At 40.7% G+C, this 17,866-nt stretch overlaps 1 protein-coding gene across 1 annotated transcript in view; it reads left to right on the forward strand.

Moving 5' to 3' along the window:
* Positions 1-17,866, forward strand: part of GUCA1C (guanylate cyclase activator 1C) — a 41,027-nt gene that overhangs the window by 19,997 nt on the left and 3,164 nt on the right. Inside the window, exons 2-3 of the mRNA XM_064410567.1 lie at positions 12,825-12,974; positions 15,651-15,738. Coding sequence (XP_064266637.1) covers positions 12,825-12,974; positions 15,651-15,738 — 238 coding nt within the window. The remainder of the gene's footprint in view (positions 1-12,824; positions 12,975-15,650; positions 15,739-17,866) is intronic.

The raw sequence follows: 17,866 nt of genomic DNA on the forward strand, positions 1-17,866 counted from the left end.
TGCCTCCTCCCTCTCCCTTAAGAGGTTTAAGGACTATTCTGAAAGGCAGGCGGTTGGGAAAGAAGGTGGCTTAATGACCTAAGCCCCAGGTTTGGAATACATGCACCACTGATGTTTGCACACTTCTTAATCCTGATAAACAACGTGAGCTATTCTCCTGCTGTCAGATTGAGTTTAGAGATTTTTCAGGAACAAATTTTGGAAACAAGGCACTGCTTATTGTGTATAGACTCTTGGTGGAGCCCACAGTGGTTCAAGTAAGATGATAGGCTCATTCATCATAGGGTATTCAGGGACAGAAATTGTCCCTTTCCACATGCCTGGCCACAACATGTGGTGTGAGAGTGAGATGGCTGACTATCCCTGTAGGGGATCTCTGTCACTGCCAAAAATCACTCTCACGGAAGAGCTAGGCAGCCAAAACACCACATTCAGATCACTCTGGCACAGCCTTGGATAACTGTGCTGTTTCACATCAGCTGTGTATTCATAGCTGACAAGTCAATTATTTTTAATCTCTACTACAGTTTGAAGTCCTAAGAGTTTTTTAAGGATCTGTGAAGATTAGCAGTGCTGTTTTGGGAGCCAATAATGCCCTCCTACAGCTGCAGGGCTGGGGTATTAATGGCTGTTGTATAATGTGGCAGCCCTGCCCTGCTCAGCTTTGCCCCAAGGGACACACATCCATGTCCTTACCAAATAAGGGTGAGCAGCCTCCAGTAAAGGTACGACTGACAGCCTGAAGCAAAAACTTCTCATAAAAGGACAAAATTAAATTCCTTTTTCCCCAGGAGATCCAGTAGCTAATGAAAAACTGAAATGGGCTCTGGGCCTTAGGCGCTCACAAATGATAGTGCCCTGAGGACCAATTTCATACCATCAGCAAGCTCTACTTCCATTTTTGGAGCCTCTTTCTGTCTTTGTTGTGTGAATCAATCTGTTACAAGAGTCTTAAAAAAATCACTCATCAGCAAAAGCAAAAGAAGTTACAAAAGCACAGTATCAAAGGGCACAAACACATGCATGACCCTAAAGTGTCCTTAAACTTCTAGTTCATCCAGTCAAGCTGTTAAAAGAATAAAAATAGCTCAACATTTTTATTAAGCCTACTATGTATAGCAATACAGGAGACTTAGGGGCATGTAAAAGAAGTTCTGAATCCATTCTTTTAGTATGTGTCCAGCCCACTCCTCAGACCCACATCAGGAGGGTTCTGTCCCTCTATTTTACACCACACCCAGAAGGGTACCCTGGGAACCATGTGTCCCCCTCTGTTCATTTGGGCAGGGGAGGGTGCAAGACTTCACCATCCCTACAGGTGCCCATGGCAATGTGCTGCAGGCAAGGAAGGCAGAGCCAGCACCATGCAGACATGGAAAAGAAACTTTCACTCACCCAAATTTGTATTGTATCCTAACCTGATGAATAAGCAGGTTTCACTAGCATTAATTCCATCTAATAAAAATATTACAAATGTTTGACAATTACAGAGTTAAACACCAAAAGTAAATAATTACCACCTCTGGTAATCAGATCTGCTTGTTATCTTGTTGCGCATTATTTAAAAATTTATTTTATTATTCTTACAGTAGCCCGTTGTTTGTGAATTAATGACTTCCTAACAGGCAACAGATACATTGCTGTGCATGCTGCAGAGAGGTATTTTACAGAGCCCAGAGACACATAAGGACCTACCTAGATATATGCAGTGAGAATGATTATAGAACAGCAGATGGGTAAATCAGCACAGTCGTATTCTTTTAATAACATCATAACACATTTATTGCATTATTTGTTGTACTCACAGAAGCACAGGATGATCTTCATAGGTTACTGTTATTATGTTTTTCATTGTTTAATGTAGTATTTTGAGATCTACTGTAAAAAGCACAATATTTCTCTTTATCTCAGAAAGTTCTGTATATGTGCAACAAGATCACTGTAGCCTTCTGCATCCCATAAATGTTTTCTTTTTTACCTACAATGTATGTTTTTTGGTGTAGAAAGGAAAACATTATATTTCTCATCAATGCTTTTATGAAATGCTTCTGGTTCCACATCAGGTAGACAAACATGTCTAAGTCTTCTCCGTATTCTATTCCTGAGAAATAGAAACCAGCTGCTAGCTACCATGCCACCAGTCGTGTTCTCACAACTGCAGAAAGTGGCAAGGGCTTTCCTGACAATTACAATTTCTCCCAGGTGTTTTTCAGAGGTGGGAGTTTTTTCATCCTGGCCTTCAGTCCCTTCCTGTTTGGGACAGGCCATATAATCCAGCAGATCAGAATTACATACCCAAACACATTAGACTGGTTATTACATTGTCCAGACTCCTGATCTTTTGTCAGAGCAACAACAGTGACACCAAGATGCAGAAAGAAAGCAGACAAAATTATATTTTCCAAAATCCCAAGTGAGGTGTAAGGGAGTAAGAAGAAAATTAATCTGGTCATAGGTATCCAGTAATCCTTAAATTAATCTGCAGTTGCAATAAGCAGTATGAAATGCAGTAAAAAAGCAGCAATGTAAAATGCATTTAACCACATTCTTAATAGATCTATCAAGTCAGATGATGGAAATGCAATCAGCAAAATACATTTTGACCTCCAGTAAAATACTTTATAAGATCCTTCTTGAAATAATACTTGCAAAATGGAAATTAAAGACAGTGTACCAAAAAGAAGACTAAGTTTGTAGTGTGTGATATGTCATTCTTAGTTAAGCATCTGCTTTTAACACTGGGCCTCATTTTGTTTGAAAATTATATGTAGTTACTGTCAAATTTTATTTAATCTTAAACAGTTGTTGATTGCTGTCTTTACTGCCTTTGCTTGCGATTGCAATGACAGTAAAACAAGCAACTACTAGAGAACCTGCAGAGGGTCTGTGAAGCAATGGTCAGTCTGCACAGCTTATGCACACACCATTTCTGCAGGAAGGCTGAATCCAGTGTGTTCGAATACATTGGATTTATCTCTAAGGTGCCACTCTGCTGATCAGCCTTGCACAGAAATCAAAACAAACAGTACAAAGGGCTCCCAGGAGTTCTGAGCCAGATCAGTATCATGCGGGCACAATTGTGAGGAATCTAAAAGGAGAATGAAGAAAAGGAAAAAAAAAATAGCATGGACTCCTATTTAAAAAAATATATCCAGTCTTTGAGAACATACATTCACTTCCACAATCTATTGTGATTGAATCTAGGCAGGTAGATGTGTGGGGATGGTGTTAGGAAAATTAATCCACAAACAGAGGAGGTTTATTAAATCAGAGGTTTATTTCCAAAAATGACACAGAGGAGTCCCTTTATTCAAATAAAGGGAGAGGCCATGGGGCATTCCCCTGGGGTCTCTCGAATTTTTGGAGTACACAGCCTCCTTTTTATCCTAATTTCCTGGGCACATTTCCCTTCTCTCTTTCCACATTGGCTGAGGTACTTGAAAGGTACAGACTTCCTGATACGCTTGATACCAAAGATTTCCCTCTAATTTCCCTCCCTTTTAGTTTTTACTTCTTATGGAATTTAGGGGTTTTCTTTCCCATTGTTTCTTTCATCTTTCAATGTTCAATTTAATTTGTCAGCAACCCTAAAGTTTATTTGTAAAAGGAAGTATCTTTTTCCATTCATCAACCTGTGGAATCATTCCCATTGTTTCTTTTAGAAACTCCCAGTGTTAGTTTTATTCACCAGCAGACCCAGAGCTTGTTTGTAAAGACAAATCCACTGTTCCTCTCAATCCCTCTTCTTTTATTTTTTAAATAATTGTCTTTATAAACTTTCATTATCATTGACTTAATTTTCTGTTCCTGGGTCTTTTTTGCTTTTGCAATTATTTGCAGAGACATCAATTTCTGTCCTTTTGCAGCCATCTCTGGGTCAGTAGGCACGACTATTACCTGCATCCCTTTGATCACATGTTGAATAAGTTGTACTAAGCAAGGGACCATGCATGGTAAACAGATTAGTGTTGCTACAGCACATAAGAGCAAACAAAGCAGTTTAACCCATAGTCCACCAGGTAACCACGAAAACATGTCCCATTCCCATTCTGATCCTTTCCATGTTTGGACTGGTATATGAGGTAACTTTCTTATTCCTTTTATTATTTGTTTCACCACCTTTCCATTGTCATCTATTTGCAAACAGCAGTTTGAGTAATTTAATTTGTCACACACTCCCCCTTCTTCTGCTAATAAATAGTCTAATACCATCCGATGTTGAAACATTGCGCTTCTTATCTGAGTAGATTGGTCAGCAAGAAGGTCAAGAGCTGAACATGTCTGGTTCATCATTACTTCAAAGACAGCTCGTAACCTAATTACCCAATTTAAATTATAAATGGGTTCTCTGGCACCTGATATTAATTCATTAGGATTCCATGTGGGTGGTCCATAGTGTTGTATAATTAGTTCACGTGGCCATTCATCTTCAGCCCACTTTTGGGTGCTCCCTCTAACCAGGAACAAATCAATTGACCACTTTTCTCTAATGAGATCATCATATACCTTGATTTCTAACTGATTTCCCTGAACTTATGTTAGCAGAAAGAATATACCCCACATAACATATCCCTGACCAGTTTGGGGGTAACCTGCACTAAGCATATTTGGCACAAATCCTGTAAAGCCCTTTTAAAGCTCAGGTCCTGTTGGCAAAGGGACGTTTCCAATTTTCATCATCAATGGGTGGGTCAAAATAGAGGTTTCCACCTGCAGTTACATCCCAGGCCTGTTTTGTTAGATCCGGACCAGAACCCATTAAAAAAGGCTCGAGTTCTGTTTTGGTGTTGCCACTTCCACTCGTAGTCACAGACAACATGTGTCCTACTTGTGGAATTATCTTGGGGGCAGCTTAAAAATAAGGGGTCAAAAAACTTATCCTTCCCCACTGCTTTACAGCTTCAAAATCCTTTCGGTAATTATGGAAAGTACACCTTAGCCAGCTACCATTAGTGAGCTTAATATGTGTTTGATTCTATCTGCCTTGATATCTGGAGCAATCATAAGGAGAGCAATTGGAGGTCCAACATATAAACCCAAAGATAAAGTCCAGTCACAAACACTTTTTCCCACATATATGTTTCCTGCTCTATTTAGACAATAAATACCTCTTTCAGAAGAATGAAGCTGTCATGGACTTCTTTCTTCGTCCCAAAATCCTGATCCATTATGGACCTCACTCAAGGTGCTAACTCACCATTTAGGCTCACCCATGACCAGCTTTCAGATCCCCCTGGCCCTCTGCAGATCCAACAATTGCTAAGGTTAAAGGCTTTTGCTATTTCTTCTCCCAAGGTTAAAAAATTATTTTCCCACTTTTAGCCCCAACCTAACTGACAATATAAGGGTAAGATTATTAAGAGAAACATTCTAATGGTGTAATCTAATCTCCTAACCTAATTTTCACTTTCACGTTTTCTTCCACACTACCTGTGGTGAGAGAAGGCACAGAAACAGCTTAACACAAAGAAAACAATGACAGCAAGGATTGGCCCCCAATGATTGGAGATCCAAGAGGAGGGATGCCCACACAAACTATTTCAGCAGACAGTATGTGGGTAGGCACACAGGGCTTCCCCCGATGTTGACAAACTGGCTGCTGCTCCAGTCCACTCCTGCAGAGTGTCAGTTGAGGCTTCCCATCCTTCTCCTCCAGCTGAGATGTCCAAACCTCCAGGGCCTCAGAGACCCTTGAGTGTGATGGGTCCGCCTGTGTTCAGCTGTCTTGATGGATGTTTCTGTGGTCAGCAACACTTGGAAAGGTCGACGCCACTTTGCTACCAGGAGCGCTTCTTTCCATTCCTTAACTAGGACCCAATCTCCTGGCTGGATGTTGTGAACAGCAAAGTCCAAAGTAGGGTCTCTGCCAGCTGAGCTTCCTGTGGAAAATATTTCACAAGAGACAGTATCCTGGCCACATATTGTTTCAAATATACATCACTTATCTCCAGCACCACCCCCCCACCCCCCGCCCCCCACCACCACTAGGCTGAGAATTACAAGGGTAAGGAATTCCAAACATTAATTCAAAGGGAGATAATTTAATATCTCCCTTGGGTCTGGCCCTTATTCTTGCCAAAGCCAGTGACAAGAGCTGTACCCACAGCATCTTAGTTTCTATCACCAGTTTCAGGAGGTGTTTCTTTATCTCTCCATTCATCCTCTCAACAAGGCCCAAACTCTGGGGGTGCCAGGGGGTATGGAGATTCCATTGTATCCCTAAGGCAGTCATAACTCCTTGAAGATTTTTTCCTATCAAGATTTTTTCCTCATTCCTGTAAAATGAGTTCCCCTATCTGAGTCTATTGCTTCCACAATCCCAGATCTTGGAATTATTTCTTCCATAAATGCTTTAATAACTGATCCTGTAGTTGCTGAAACGGCTGGAGATGCTTCTGGCCACCCTGTTAACTGACATACTATTACCAGAAGATATTTGAATCTTGCCACTCGGGGCATTTCAGTAAAATCCACCTGGCAGCTCTTGAAGGGACATACAGCCCAAGGCCTCCCTCTCCTGGCAAGTTTCTTTGTAACTCTGTTATTGGTTTTAGCACAAATCAAACAACCCTCAACAGCTCAGCCAGAATAAAAAGACCCACAGCAGCACACATTTTGAGGAAGGCTTCTGCCAGTCCTCGGGAGCCCTAATGACTCCCTTCATTAAGTTGTTTTAACAATTGCAACGCCAGAGCTTTTGGTATCCACTACTTACCATCCCTTGTAAACCAATTATCCCCTCTTTGCCCCACTTTTTAAAAATTATCTGAAGTTCCTCTGCTGGAAAAGACAGTTTCTCTGGCAGCGGTGCAGTTACTGGGAGCAAAGGGAGCATCTTAGAGATTTTTGGCAACAATGCAGCTTTCCAAGCTTCTTCATCAGCCAGTCGGTTTCTTATTACCTCCTCCGGGCACCCTGCCTGGTGCCACTTGATGCCTATTATTGCTAACTTTTTGGGTAAATTCACCACTTCCAATAGGTGAGAGATTAAGCTCTCATGAGCTAATGTCTTTCCCCTGCAGGTTAATAAACCTCTTTCTTCCTATAATTTCCCAAATGCATGTTTCACCCCATATGCGTACTTAGAATCAGTAAAAGCATTCACTGTCTTGTCCGGTATAATTCACAGGCTCCCAGGAGCACAGACTGTCTGAGCTGACCAGGTGGACGGTAATCTCTCCCCTTCCTTTAATTGCCTTCCATTCATGATAGAGTATCCTGTAAATCTTTTCCCTTCTATCACCCTTGAAGATCCATCAATAAACATATTTCCTCCCTCAGGCCAGGTAGTATCTCGCAAGTCTTCCCTAGCCCGTGTTGGAGATCTATCACCTGAATACAGCCATGGGCTTCTTCCTGGCCCCTCTCTCGAGGGCCGTTCAAACTGGAGGCAGGGTTGAACCCTTCCCTACTTCTAAATTCTAAATCCTCCTGTTCCATTAAACAAGATTCATACTGTAATAACAGAGCACTGGTCATCCACTTAGAGACTTTTTCAGTAAACAAAGTTTTAATCTGATGTGAAACTTTAACAATCAGATACCCTCCCCTTGTCAGCTTTCGGGCCTCAGCCACCATCAGGTCTGCACAGTTCTGCAGACAATGAGGGCAGCCTCTGGCCACCAGGTCTAACAATTTTGAAAAAGTAAGCAACAGGCCTCCTTGTTCTTCCATGCTCCTGCACCAAAATTCCTTTAGCATGACCCTGTTTAACATCCACATACCCTGTTTAACATCCACATATAGTTCAAATTCCTTTTCTCAGTCTGGAAGAGCTAAGACTGGGGACAAATTAACCAATTTGTCTTTTAAGTTTTTAAAGCTTTTCTCCCCTTCTGGTATGGACATACCACGACATTAGGACTATCTTGGGTCAAAAAGTCATATAAATGTCTGGCCACAACAGAAAAATCCTCAATCCATGCTCTGCAGTATCACACCAACCCTAAAAACTGCTGTAACTCCTTTTTTGTCTGGGGTAATGGTACTTGTAAAATCCCTTGTATTCTGTCTGGATCAACACAGCATAACCCTTCAGTCAGAATGTGTCCCAAATATTTGACCTTTTTCTCTACCAACTGTTCCTTCTTTTCAGGTACTCTGAGCCCTTTTTTAGCAAGAAAATTAAGCAGATTTACAGTAGCCTCCTCAACCACTTTTTCATGTTCCCCAGATAAAAGCAAGTCATCCACATACTGCAACAACCTAACTCCTGAGAGTGAAGTAAACTCTCTTCATCTTTTCTGCAAAGCTTGCCCATACAAAACCGGCGACTCAGTGTATCCCTGCAGAACTGCCCATGTCAATTGTTGCTTTACCATTTTTCCTCCTTCCTCCTGTTCCCACTCAAAGGCAAAATACTGTTTACTATCTTCTGTAATAGCACCCCTCCAGAAAGCATCCTTCAAATCCAGTACTGAATAATACTGATGTGAAGAAGGGATCTGATTCAGGATTGTATAGGGATCCAGAACTGTGGGATGCCTTGGTTTGACAACTTTATTTATTATTCTTAAGTCCTGCACCATTCTGGTTCCATCTGGTTTCTTAACTGGCAGGACAGGGGTGTTATAGGGAGACATTCAGGGCTCCAAGAGACCTGCCTTTAGCAGGGACTCAGTAACAGGCTGTAACCCCTTCTTTCCCTTCCTTGAAAGAGGGTATTCCTTTTTAGACACTACTTGTCCTGGTTGTTTCAAAGTAATTTGGAGAGGCTCTATGTCTAGCTTTCCATATTTCCCTGGGGCTGCCCATACTTCTGGATTTATTTCAGCATAAGCCTTCTCAGACATTTTACACAAAGATATCACAGTGTTGGACTCTGTGTCATTTTTTACAATACTAATTTGCACTCCCACTTTAGCCATCAAATCCCTTCCCAGTAAATTACAGTCACAATTAGGAACAAAGAGGCATTCATGCATTTCAAACCCGTCTCCCATATATATTAATAGGTATTGAATAAAATGCACTTGTTCATCCTTCCCACTCACTCCTTGAATAACCAATGATCTTTTTGATAATTTCCTCCCCTTAGGTATAAAATTCAAGGTGGATCAAGAGGCCCCTGTGTCTATCAGAAAACACACCTCCTCCCGATCCGGACCCACCTTAAAAGTTATCAAGGGCTCCAGAGTGGTGGGTCCTTCATATAATGGGAGCCCCTGACAGCCCTAACAATTCATTTCCATTATCCTCTGGACTTACTCCTCCTGAGGGTCCAGCTGTCTCTGCGGACACTCCCTTTTCCAATGCCCTTCTGCCCGGCAGACAGCGCATTGGATTCTCCCTAACCGCTGTTTGGGTTGACTCTCCCCTGCTGGGGAGGGAATGCCTCTGCCACTTCCTTGTGGCTGACCCCATCTCCTCTGTCCCGAGGGACCCGCTGGACCATGCGGTTTATTTCTCTGGGGCTACAAAAATTCTGCCATCATCTTTGCCTTAGCTTTAACCTTTTCCTCATCTCTTCTTACATGTACCTGTTGTGTTTTTCTAACCAATTCCTCCAGAGGCTTATTTTGCCACTCTTTATCCTTCTGTACCACTTTCCTTATATCAGGCCAGGCCTTAGTAATAAACTGTACCTTCAGCAATGTGTCAAAGGCTGGTCCCTCAGGATCCATCACTCATGCTTTCACAGGGCATCCCTAATCCTTTCCAACCAATGAGAAGGGCTTTCATGTTTCTCCTGTTCTAACGACATAGCCTTAGCTATGTTGAAAGTTCTGGGAGCAGCTGATTTAATTGCCCTAATCAAATAAGCACAGTAATCGTGGAGGCGAGCCACACTGGCCTGGTTATCTGGTCCCACTGTTGGTCAGCCTGTGGGATGGCATCATCCACTGTAAGTACATTAGGTCCCGCACCCCCTGCTGGTTGTGAATATTCATCCTCCCACAGCTGCCGAGCTTTCTGCAAAATCATTCATTTCTCTGATGACCCAAACAAAATCCCCAAAAGAAAATCCCAATCCTTCCATGTATAATCTGCATTTCCTAAATATTTCTCTATCTTTTCCCTCACCTCTATGGGATCATCCAAATATGGGGATAATTCTTTTTTCAACCCTCTTATACCCTGGATAGTAAGTGGTACAATTACAAACCCAAACTCTTGACGCCACAAAGGAACTTGGCGGAGTGGCATCTGGTGTACCCCTGTCTCTTGGGTCCGGGGGACTTCTGATGTCCTAAATTGAGTTCCTCTTCTAGTTCTAGGGGGAGATACAATATGCTTCTCCCCTCCCACACACCATCATTGTTCTCAGGTGGATCCATAGGAACAGCATTTCCCTGCTTCCCTAGCACTAGGAGTTGAGGATACAGGAGGCCTGCAGGTGGCCCTGGGTCAGCTGGCAACACTGCAGGACAAGATTGGGGAAGGTGCTGAAAAACATCCCAATCCTCACCATTTTTCTTTTCCTCCCCTTTTTCCTCTTTTCCCATTTTTCTTACTACATAGATTTCTCCTGTTGCTTGTCTAATCAATATCAATCCACATTCCCTTTCAATCCATCCTTTGCAATTCTTCTCTAAATACCTCCACAAAATTTGACAATATATATACCCAAGGGGGTATATATGGCCACCTATCTGTTCCATAAGGTGGCCACATATACCCCCTTGGCAACTCATACTCTGGCCACACAAAATAACAATATTTTGCCATGATCTCCTTAGTTACCTCTGCATGAATGCATAATCTGTTCCAAGACCTCAGCATTCTCCCCAGGGGACTCTCTGGGGATATTATTGGATCGTCATCCCTTTTGCTGGTGCCCCTTCCTGGCTTTACCCTTGCAACCCTCCATGGGTGCCTTCCCAGGTTTACCTGTGCTACCTTCCATGGGTGCCCACTCAGGTTTGCTCCCCAAAGATCCCACTTCACTAACCAGTGAGATTTTCAGTGGTCCTTCCCTGTGGACTCTTCATGGAACCCCTGGTCCACCACTTGTCTGTCTCCTGGACAGACCCCAGTCAATCACCCGGAGCCAGCTACCCCCAAGGGGAGCTGATCACCCAAACGGGGAGAGGCGTGCCTTCAGCTCCGCTCACCGCCCACCACACTGGATGGTGGAAAGATCCCAGACAAGCCCGCAGTTGTTAGGAAAATTAATCCGCAAACATTAGAAGTTTATGTCCAGAAATTACACAGAGGAGTCCCTTTACTTTATTCAAATAAAGGGAGAGGCCATTCCCCTGGGGTCTCTCGAATTTTTGGAGGATGCAGCCTCCCTTTTTATCCTAATTTCCTGGGCACATTTCCCTTTTCTCTTTCCCCATTGGCTGAGGTACTTGAGAGGTACAGACTTCCTGATACACTTGATACCAAAGACTTCCCTCTAATGTATAATCCTCCCTTTTAATTTTTAATTCTTATGGAATTTAGGGGGTTTCTTTCCCATTTTTTCTTTCATCTTTCAATGTCCAATTTAATTTGTCAGCAACCCTAAAGTTCATTTGTAAAAGGAAGTATCTTTTTCCATCTTTCCTTCCCATTGTTTCTTTTAGAATCTCCCAGTACTAGTTTTATCCACCAGCAGACCCAGAGCTTGTTTGTAAAGACAAATTAACTATTCCTCTCAATGGTTTACACATTTTGGGTTGTTTTCAATGGAAGGTTGGTCAGAAGAAGTCTCAATTTCAGTATATTCTAGCCCTTATAAATTCCTGTTTGTTGTCATTTTTTGCGTGCTTGCATGTTTGGTTGCTTGTCACAAATATAGACTGATAGTGCCTGGAGGTCTTCAAAAGGCATATAAGGTGTGGCACTTAGGGACACAGTTTAGTGATGTAGTTGTTGGTTAACTGTTGGACCTGGTGACCTTGAGGGTCTTCTCCAACCTAAATTACTTTAGGATTCTGATTTTGGCAATGAGTCGCACTGCATCCAACCTCCTCTTTTCAGTCAAAGGCCATCTGAAACTGACAACCTTTCCAAGGTTTTCTGAGCAACTGGATTCTGACCAGTTGGATTCTGATCACAAGACTAAATTTACCTGTTGTTAATTCTTTTTGAATGCGCATGAGAAACAGTTGGAGCAAGTAGGATCCAAATTCAGCAACTGTTTCTTCCATCCTAACCACATTTCTACAGAAACAGAAGAACCTGACTATAGAGGCTTGTCCTTGACAGCTTCTATCAGTAGCTTGAGCAAAGCAGTAAGAAAATTAATCTGAAATCAATCTGAAATGTTGTCCTCCCTATGAATATCCTCAATCCTCAATATTTAGAGTCTGGGTTTTGCCTTGAAGGCTTTGTATCCCATGCAAAATGTTTACCAGAGAGACTTGATTTTTATTTGGATAAACCACAGTACTTAGGGTTCATGCCAGAGTATTGGTTACAATTTTAAAACACTTATTACATGATCCATCAGATGAATAACACCTGGAACAGCTCTGGAAATCATACACAGTTCTGCAGTATAGATGTAAACAACTCCACTGTATCTCATTAGTACCAAACCAGATATCCCAAATTCCTCTTTTTCACGTGGCAGTCAGCCACAAAACTGTTTATTTTCCTTTTAAAAACTTTCAATAACAATTGCTCAGAACAGATTTGCCCCTCACCTCCACAACACCTGGATTTCAGGGGAGAACAAAACTGTCCTTCCTAATACCTCTTCCTATAACTCTTCCAGTTGAGCGCATCCTTTTATCCTTTTTTGATATCGCAGAAGATTTCTATGTCAAGGTGCTTCATAAATCAATGTGTATTCTAGGGGCTTTGATGACCTGTTTCTGTGCAATTGCCAGGAAGAACAGAAAACCAATGTTATTAAATAGGTATGTTTTTTCCTCTCCCTCTCTCTCTCTTAGGATGGATTTATAGACTTCTTGGAGTTCATAGCTGCAATAAATTTGGTTATACGAGGGAAAATTGACCAAAAATTGAAATGGTATTTCAAGCTATACGATGCTGATGGAAACGGATGCATTGACAAAAAAGAACTATTAAGCATATTCAGGGTAAGTAAGTTATGACCAATAACAAGAGCATTTGATCCAGTGCATTGCCCCTGAAACAGTGGTTCGTCATGTGCTGTAAATGGATTGTCAGTACTTTATCTAATGTTTTATGGTTTTAAAACTAGATTTAACAGTGGCTAGTAGTGACACTCCTGACACTAGTTTCTTCCTTATTGAACACATCTAAGTAGTATTTTATTTCAAACCATAGTTCTACAGATAAAGTACTTTACTGAAAGTGAAATGCTGTAGAAACAGTAGAGACATTACTGTGATAAACTGTACTATAAATCAGGGTAAGACAATAGCAGCATAATGAACAAACAGATGGTTACAAGTATATGTACCTGTCTATTGTGAAAAGCTGGCTTCTCAAACTGATCTTGCAGCAAGAAAAATACAGTTGCCACCAAAATATTACAATATTTTAATTTTTTGAAAAGCTTTTAGATTTGTTTGTACTACAAACACCATTACCTCCATTTTAAAACTAAATCAAGGAAATATAACTTCACTATTAAATCACACAGTGATATTTGGATAAAAAAACTTCCAAAATTTTGCAGAAAATGGGTCCACTTCAAACCCATAAAACCAAAGAAGTGCAATTCTTTCTTTAAAATTATCTTCATAATTTTCAACTTGCTATAATGAAATAATATTGTCCTCTTCATTAGCTGCTGTCATCCAAAAGGTATGTTAAGGCTCCTTACAAATATATATGACTCAATACTGTTCCCTAAATGTACAAGACTCACTACAGATCAAAGTTTTGCCGCAAGGAGCATCAAACCTAAATAGAGTTTTAATACCATAACAAACAAGGAACATACTTTTCCTGGATTCTGCATTACTGCTAGTGCCAAGCCAGTTGCTGTTTGAGACTTTAAATAGCTGCTGCCAAAACTGAAAGGAACTGGAGCCAGATGGAGCTACCAGGTCAAACAAATAAAGCTGATCACCTAAAGAACAGCTTTCTAAACGCAGAAGGAGAGGCTGAATCTTCCAGATTTCTCCTTTGAGACTAATGAAATCTTTCTTTCACAAATATTCTCCATTAATTTTCACCCAAAGCCAATGAGTCAACCAGCCAATGAGTGTTTTCTCTGGGGCTTTATCCAAATGTGAATTAAAATGAAAATCCTTCCAATGTAAAGAATAATTATTTTTTAACTTACCTGGTTTTAAAACTAGTTTACACCTCTGTGTGTTTCCATCTCTTTTGGAGTATAAGAACTTTAACTCAAATCTGCCTAAATCTTTGACATAGACTAGATTAAAAATGGTGGGCCCAAAAAGAACAAAAGAACAAACAGGCTCACAGCCATTAAGGGGTGCCCAGCTTATAAAAAACATCAGTAAAGAAGGGCTTGTCCAAAACAAATGCATCATATCTGAGACATTAATTTAGAAACACAGAAGTGCTATTAAAATGAAATCTGTCTCTACAGCTATGCAAACTATGGACCAGCATATCAATACCAGCCATCAAAACTTCCAGATAACCATGCACCCTTTCAACACCCAGTATTTTACTATTTAAGGGGCTTCTGTGGTAGTCAGTGACACAAATACTTCAGGAACCAGTGCTTTACTCTTGGCACTGCAATAAATTTAACTGCGGAAGGGATACAACTTTTTACTTAAGACTGCACGAGGGTCAGACATATAAAACACCAAAAGTATCTAAAGTATGACTTAGTAATAGAAACAAGTTTATGAAACTATTTTTGTAAAAATATTGCTGCTTTTTGAAACAGACCAGAATTTGGGACATTTGGAGGGGGCATTTTTATGATTTTATTTGGTCAAGAATTCTATATCAGTGCTGAATAGATTGTTTTAAATTGTGAGGTCTAATATAATATTTGGAAAGAAACACCAAAAGAAACAAGTGGCACATACAGTGACTTACCTTAGACAACACAGTTCACCTCAAGATAATTCAAGTGCAGAAAAACAAATTCTGTAGTGTGCCCATTATATAATGCATAGGCATGTTTATATAAGCACGTATTTTCCCAGTCAATGGGACACAATTTTGCAAAAGCATACGTTTATACCTTTACTCCAAATATTTAGTCCTTTTACCACACAAAAAAAAAAAAAAAAAAAAAAAAAAACCCTAAACAAAATAAAACAAAAAAATAGTAAAAAAAGTAGAGGAAATTCTTCTGGTTTTCTTAACTTCTCTGGAGGACAAGTAAACTGCCAACTTCCAGGACAGCTGGTCTGACTTTATTTGTGATTACTAAATTAAACACGTCTTAATAGAAAAATTACTTAGGCTTTCTCTGCATGTGCTTTCAGATGGGAAAAACAATACTGCATTTAAATCACACAGACCAAAGGGCACTCTCTGAAGGCATGGAACTCTCTAGGGCCAGATAAAAATGCTGATGTGGAATTGAAAGTGAATTACAGAGCAGAGGTGCCACTGGGTTCTTCAGACCTTCAGAGATATGCAAATTAGTCTGTAATCTCTAGGCCGTGTTATGTTAATTAAATTTCCAGTCCTTATTACTGATGATTTACTTGAAGTAGCTATTTATTTGGTGATTTTTGAAAGGGTTTGTGAACTAAAGAGTTGCACTTCAAGTACTACTTCTGCCACTGTACTGTTTTCACAGCTTGATGGGGAAAATCTGAAAGAACTTTCTGTGTTTCTGCCCTCAGGCAATCCAGGCTATTAATGGCTACACCAACATGAGTGCTGAAGAGTTCACAAACATGATATTTCAGAAGATAGATGTGAACAATGATGGTAAGAATCTAGGTTTTGTTGGCATTGGCAGGGACTCCTCGGCAAAAAGGGATTTGAACATGCAGCTGAAGGATGACTGGTTTAGATAAGTGAAAGCCGGAATCTGCTCTTCTCTGCCCTTATTTTACTCCAGCTTTACAGTGGAGTGTAAGCCAACTGACCAAGGAATTACATGCAGTAATTACATGCAGTAAAAACAGCTCCTGCACTGTTCATCCAAAATGCCAGTTTCTCAGGTTGCATAGCAAAATGAAAGCATCATTGGCAGTGGGGGAGTAATATATTTGTGTTGGTATAATCTATTTTAAATCCTTAAAAAAAAAAAAAAATAGGATGCATGGTTGCACATGCTCTAGCATGCTCTAAAGACTGGTGAAGGCTAGAGCATGTTCCTTGAAGGCTGACTGTCAACGCATGCTAAGATACATGCTCCTGGTTTTTCTTCAAGATACTAAATTAAGCCAATTGGTCTTGCATTTGGAAACTATAATTTCATTTCACTGCTTCAGAGTTGTTTCTAATTGAAAATTTGTTACAGATAAATGTCCTCCCTCACACTTCTAATCATGAAGATAATCCTTCCACTGGCAGCTAAGTTTTACAGCAATTGCTGCAATCATTGAAAAATTAGGAACATTAGGAAAGCTAAAACGAGAAAAGTCAGGTCACAGGCAGGAATTTTGGGCAGTTTGACAAAGGGAGGGGCATTTTTATGGTCTTATTTAGTGTATTGAGGTTACTCTTTTAAAAAGTTGTGTGCAGTATATAATCAGAGTATAAACAGGGGTCTTGTGATACATGTGGAGGATGCTTTAGTGGAGGATTTTTTTGACCCAACTCCTTGGCCCACTCTTTGGTGAAGACAAATTATGAAAGGAGTCCAAATAACACAGTCAAAATCTAACCCAAATTCTATGATTATTCACTGCTTTGACCATACATTACTGGCAAGTAATAGTTGTATCTGAGCTAGACCATCATTAGGGTCATACATTTTAGCAAGGAAAATCTGAAACATGACATATTGAGGATTATCTTCATAGTGGTTCCTTTTCAAACTGTTTTCCATCATTTCTTAGTTATGGAAAGCAACGGGACTAGCTTGACCTAAGGAATAGGCCAAGTTTTAGCACATTTAGCTTCAACTATGCTACCTCCCTGTAGCTTATTAAAGAAAAGTGAAAATAGACAAATAAATTGCAAAGTCCTTCCTGACTTTAATATACAATAAATAATCCTGTGGGTTGTAAAGAACAATTCTTAAAACAAATCTCCTGTTTGTTTTGGAATTTATTTTCATTACCTCACAGAAATCTGAGGCCCATCACAGCAGCAGGAGTGAGTCTGGGCCTGCCAGTGTAACCTCATCTGGCAACTGCAGTGTGATTTGTATGCCTGCTATTGGTACCTCAAAATGCACAGCTTGGGATCAAGAGGAGGGAATCCAAGACCGGTTGACCTGAATAAGCAGGAAAATGGGGCAGCATGTCCACGTGATGAGTGCAGGAACCCCATCCACCCGAAGACCTGAGTCAAAGGCAATACAGAGTGAAGGAGAGGGAACTAAGAGGAGTGTCTGGGATAGGAGGAGAGTTTAGAGGAAGTGAGTGGATTAGTGATGAAGCAGGATGATGCATGGAAGTGTACAGAGATGGCTTGTTCTGAGTCTGCTTGTGGAATGATTATATAGGCTGTTGTTGAAAAAGGAAGTACAAACTTCCTCAGGGCTCTGCATGCTAGCTCCTGGAAAGGGTCTTAGTATTTTCATTGAAGCCTAAGAACCAGGACTTCTGTCAAATGATGACTTTCCTCTTTATATGAGCCTGTCACCAGTGTAGCAAGGACATATGTGACTAAACAGAAAGCAAACGTTACTGACTATGGCTAGAAAGTGGTTTTTACACTTTTCAAATGCTGATAGTTTTCCTTTTTCATGTCAGATGATGGTTCCAAGGCTGCCATGGACAAAAAGAAAGACACACACACACACACAAAAAAACCCCCTACAGGGACTACTTAAACCTGAAAACAGCCAGAAGTCAGCACACTAGCATTTGCCAGACATACAGGACTGAAACTGCTGCTCCCCTGCACTCTGGGGGTCTTATCACATCCAGCTATTTTCCTC

Source organism: Passer domesticus, chromosome 2 (assembly GCF_036417665.1).
Source record: "Passer domesticus isolate bPasDom1 chromosome 2, bPasDom1.hap1, whole genome shotgun sequence".
Lineage (NCBI taxonomy): Eukaryota > Metazoa > Chordata > Aves > Passeriformes > Passeridae > Passer > Passer domesticus.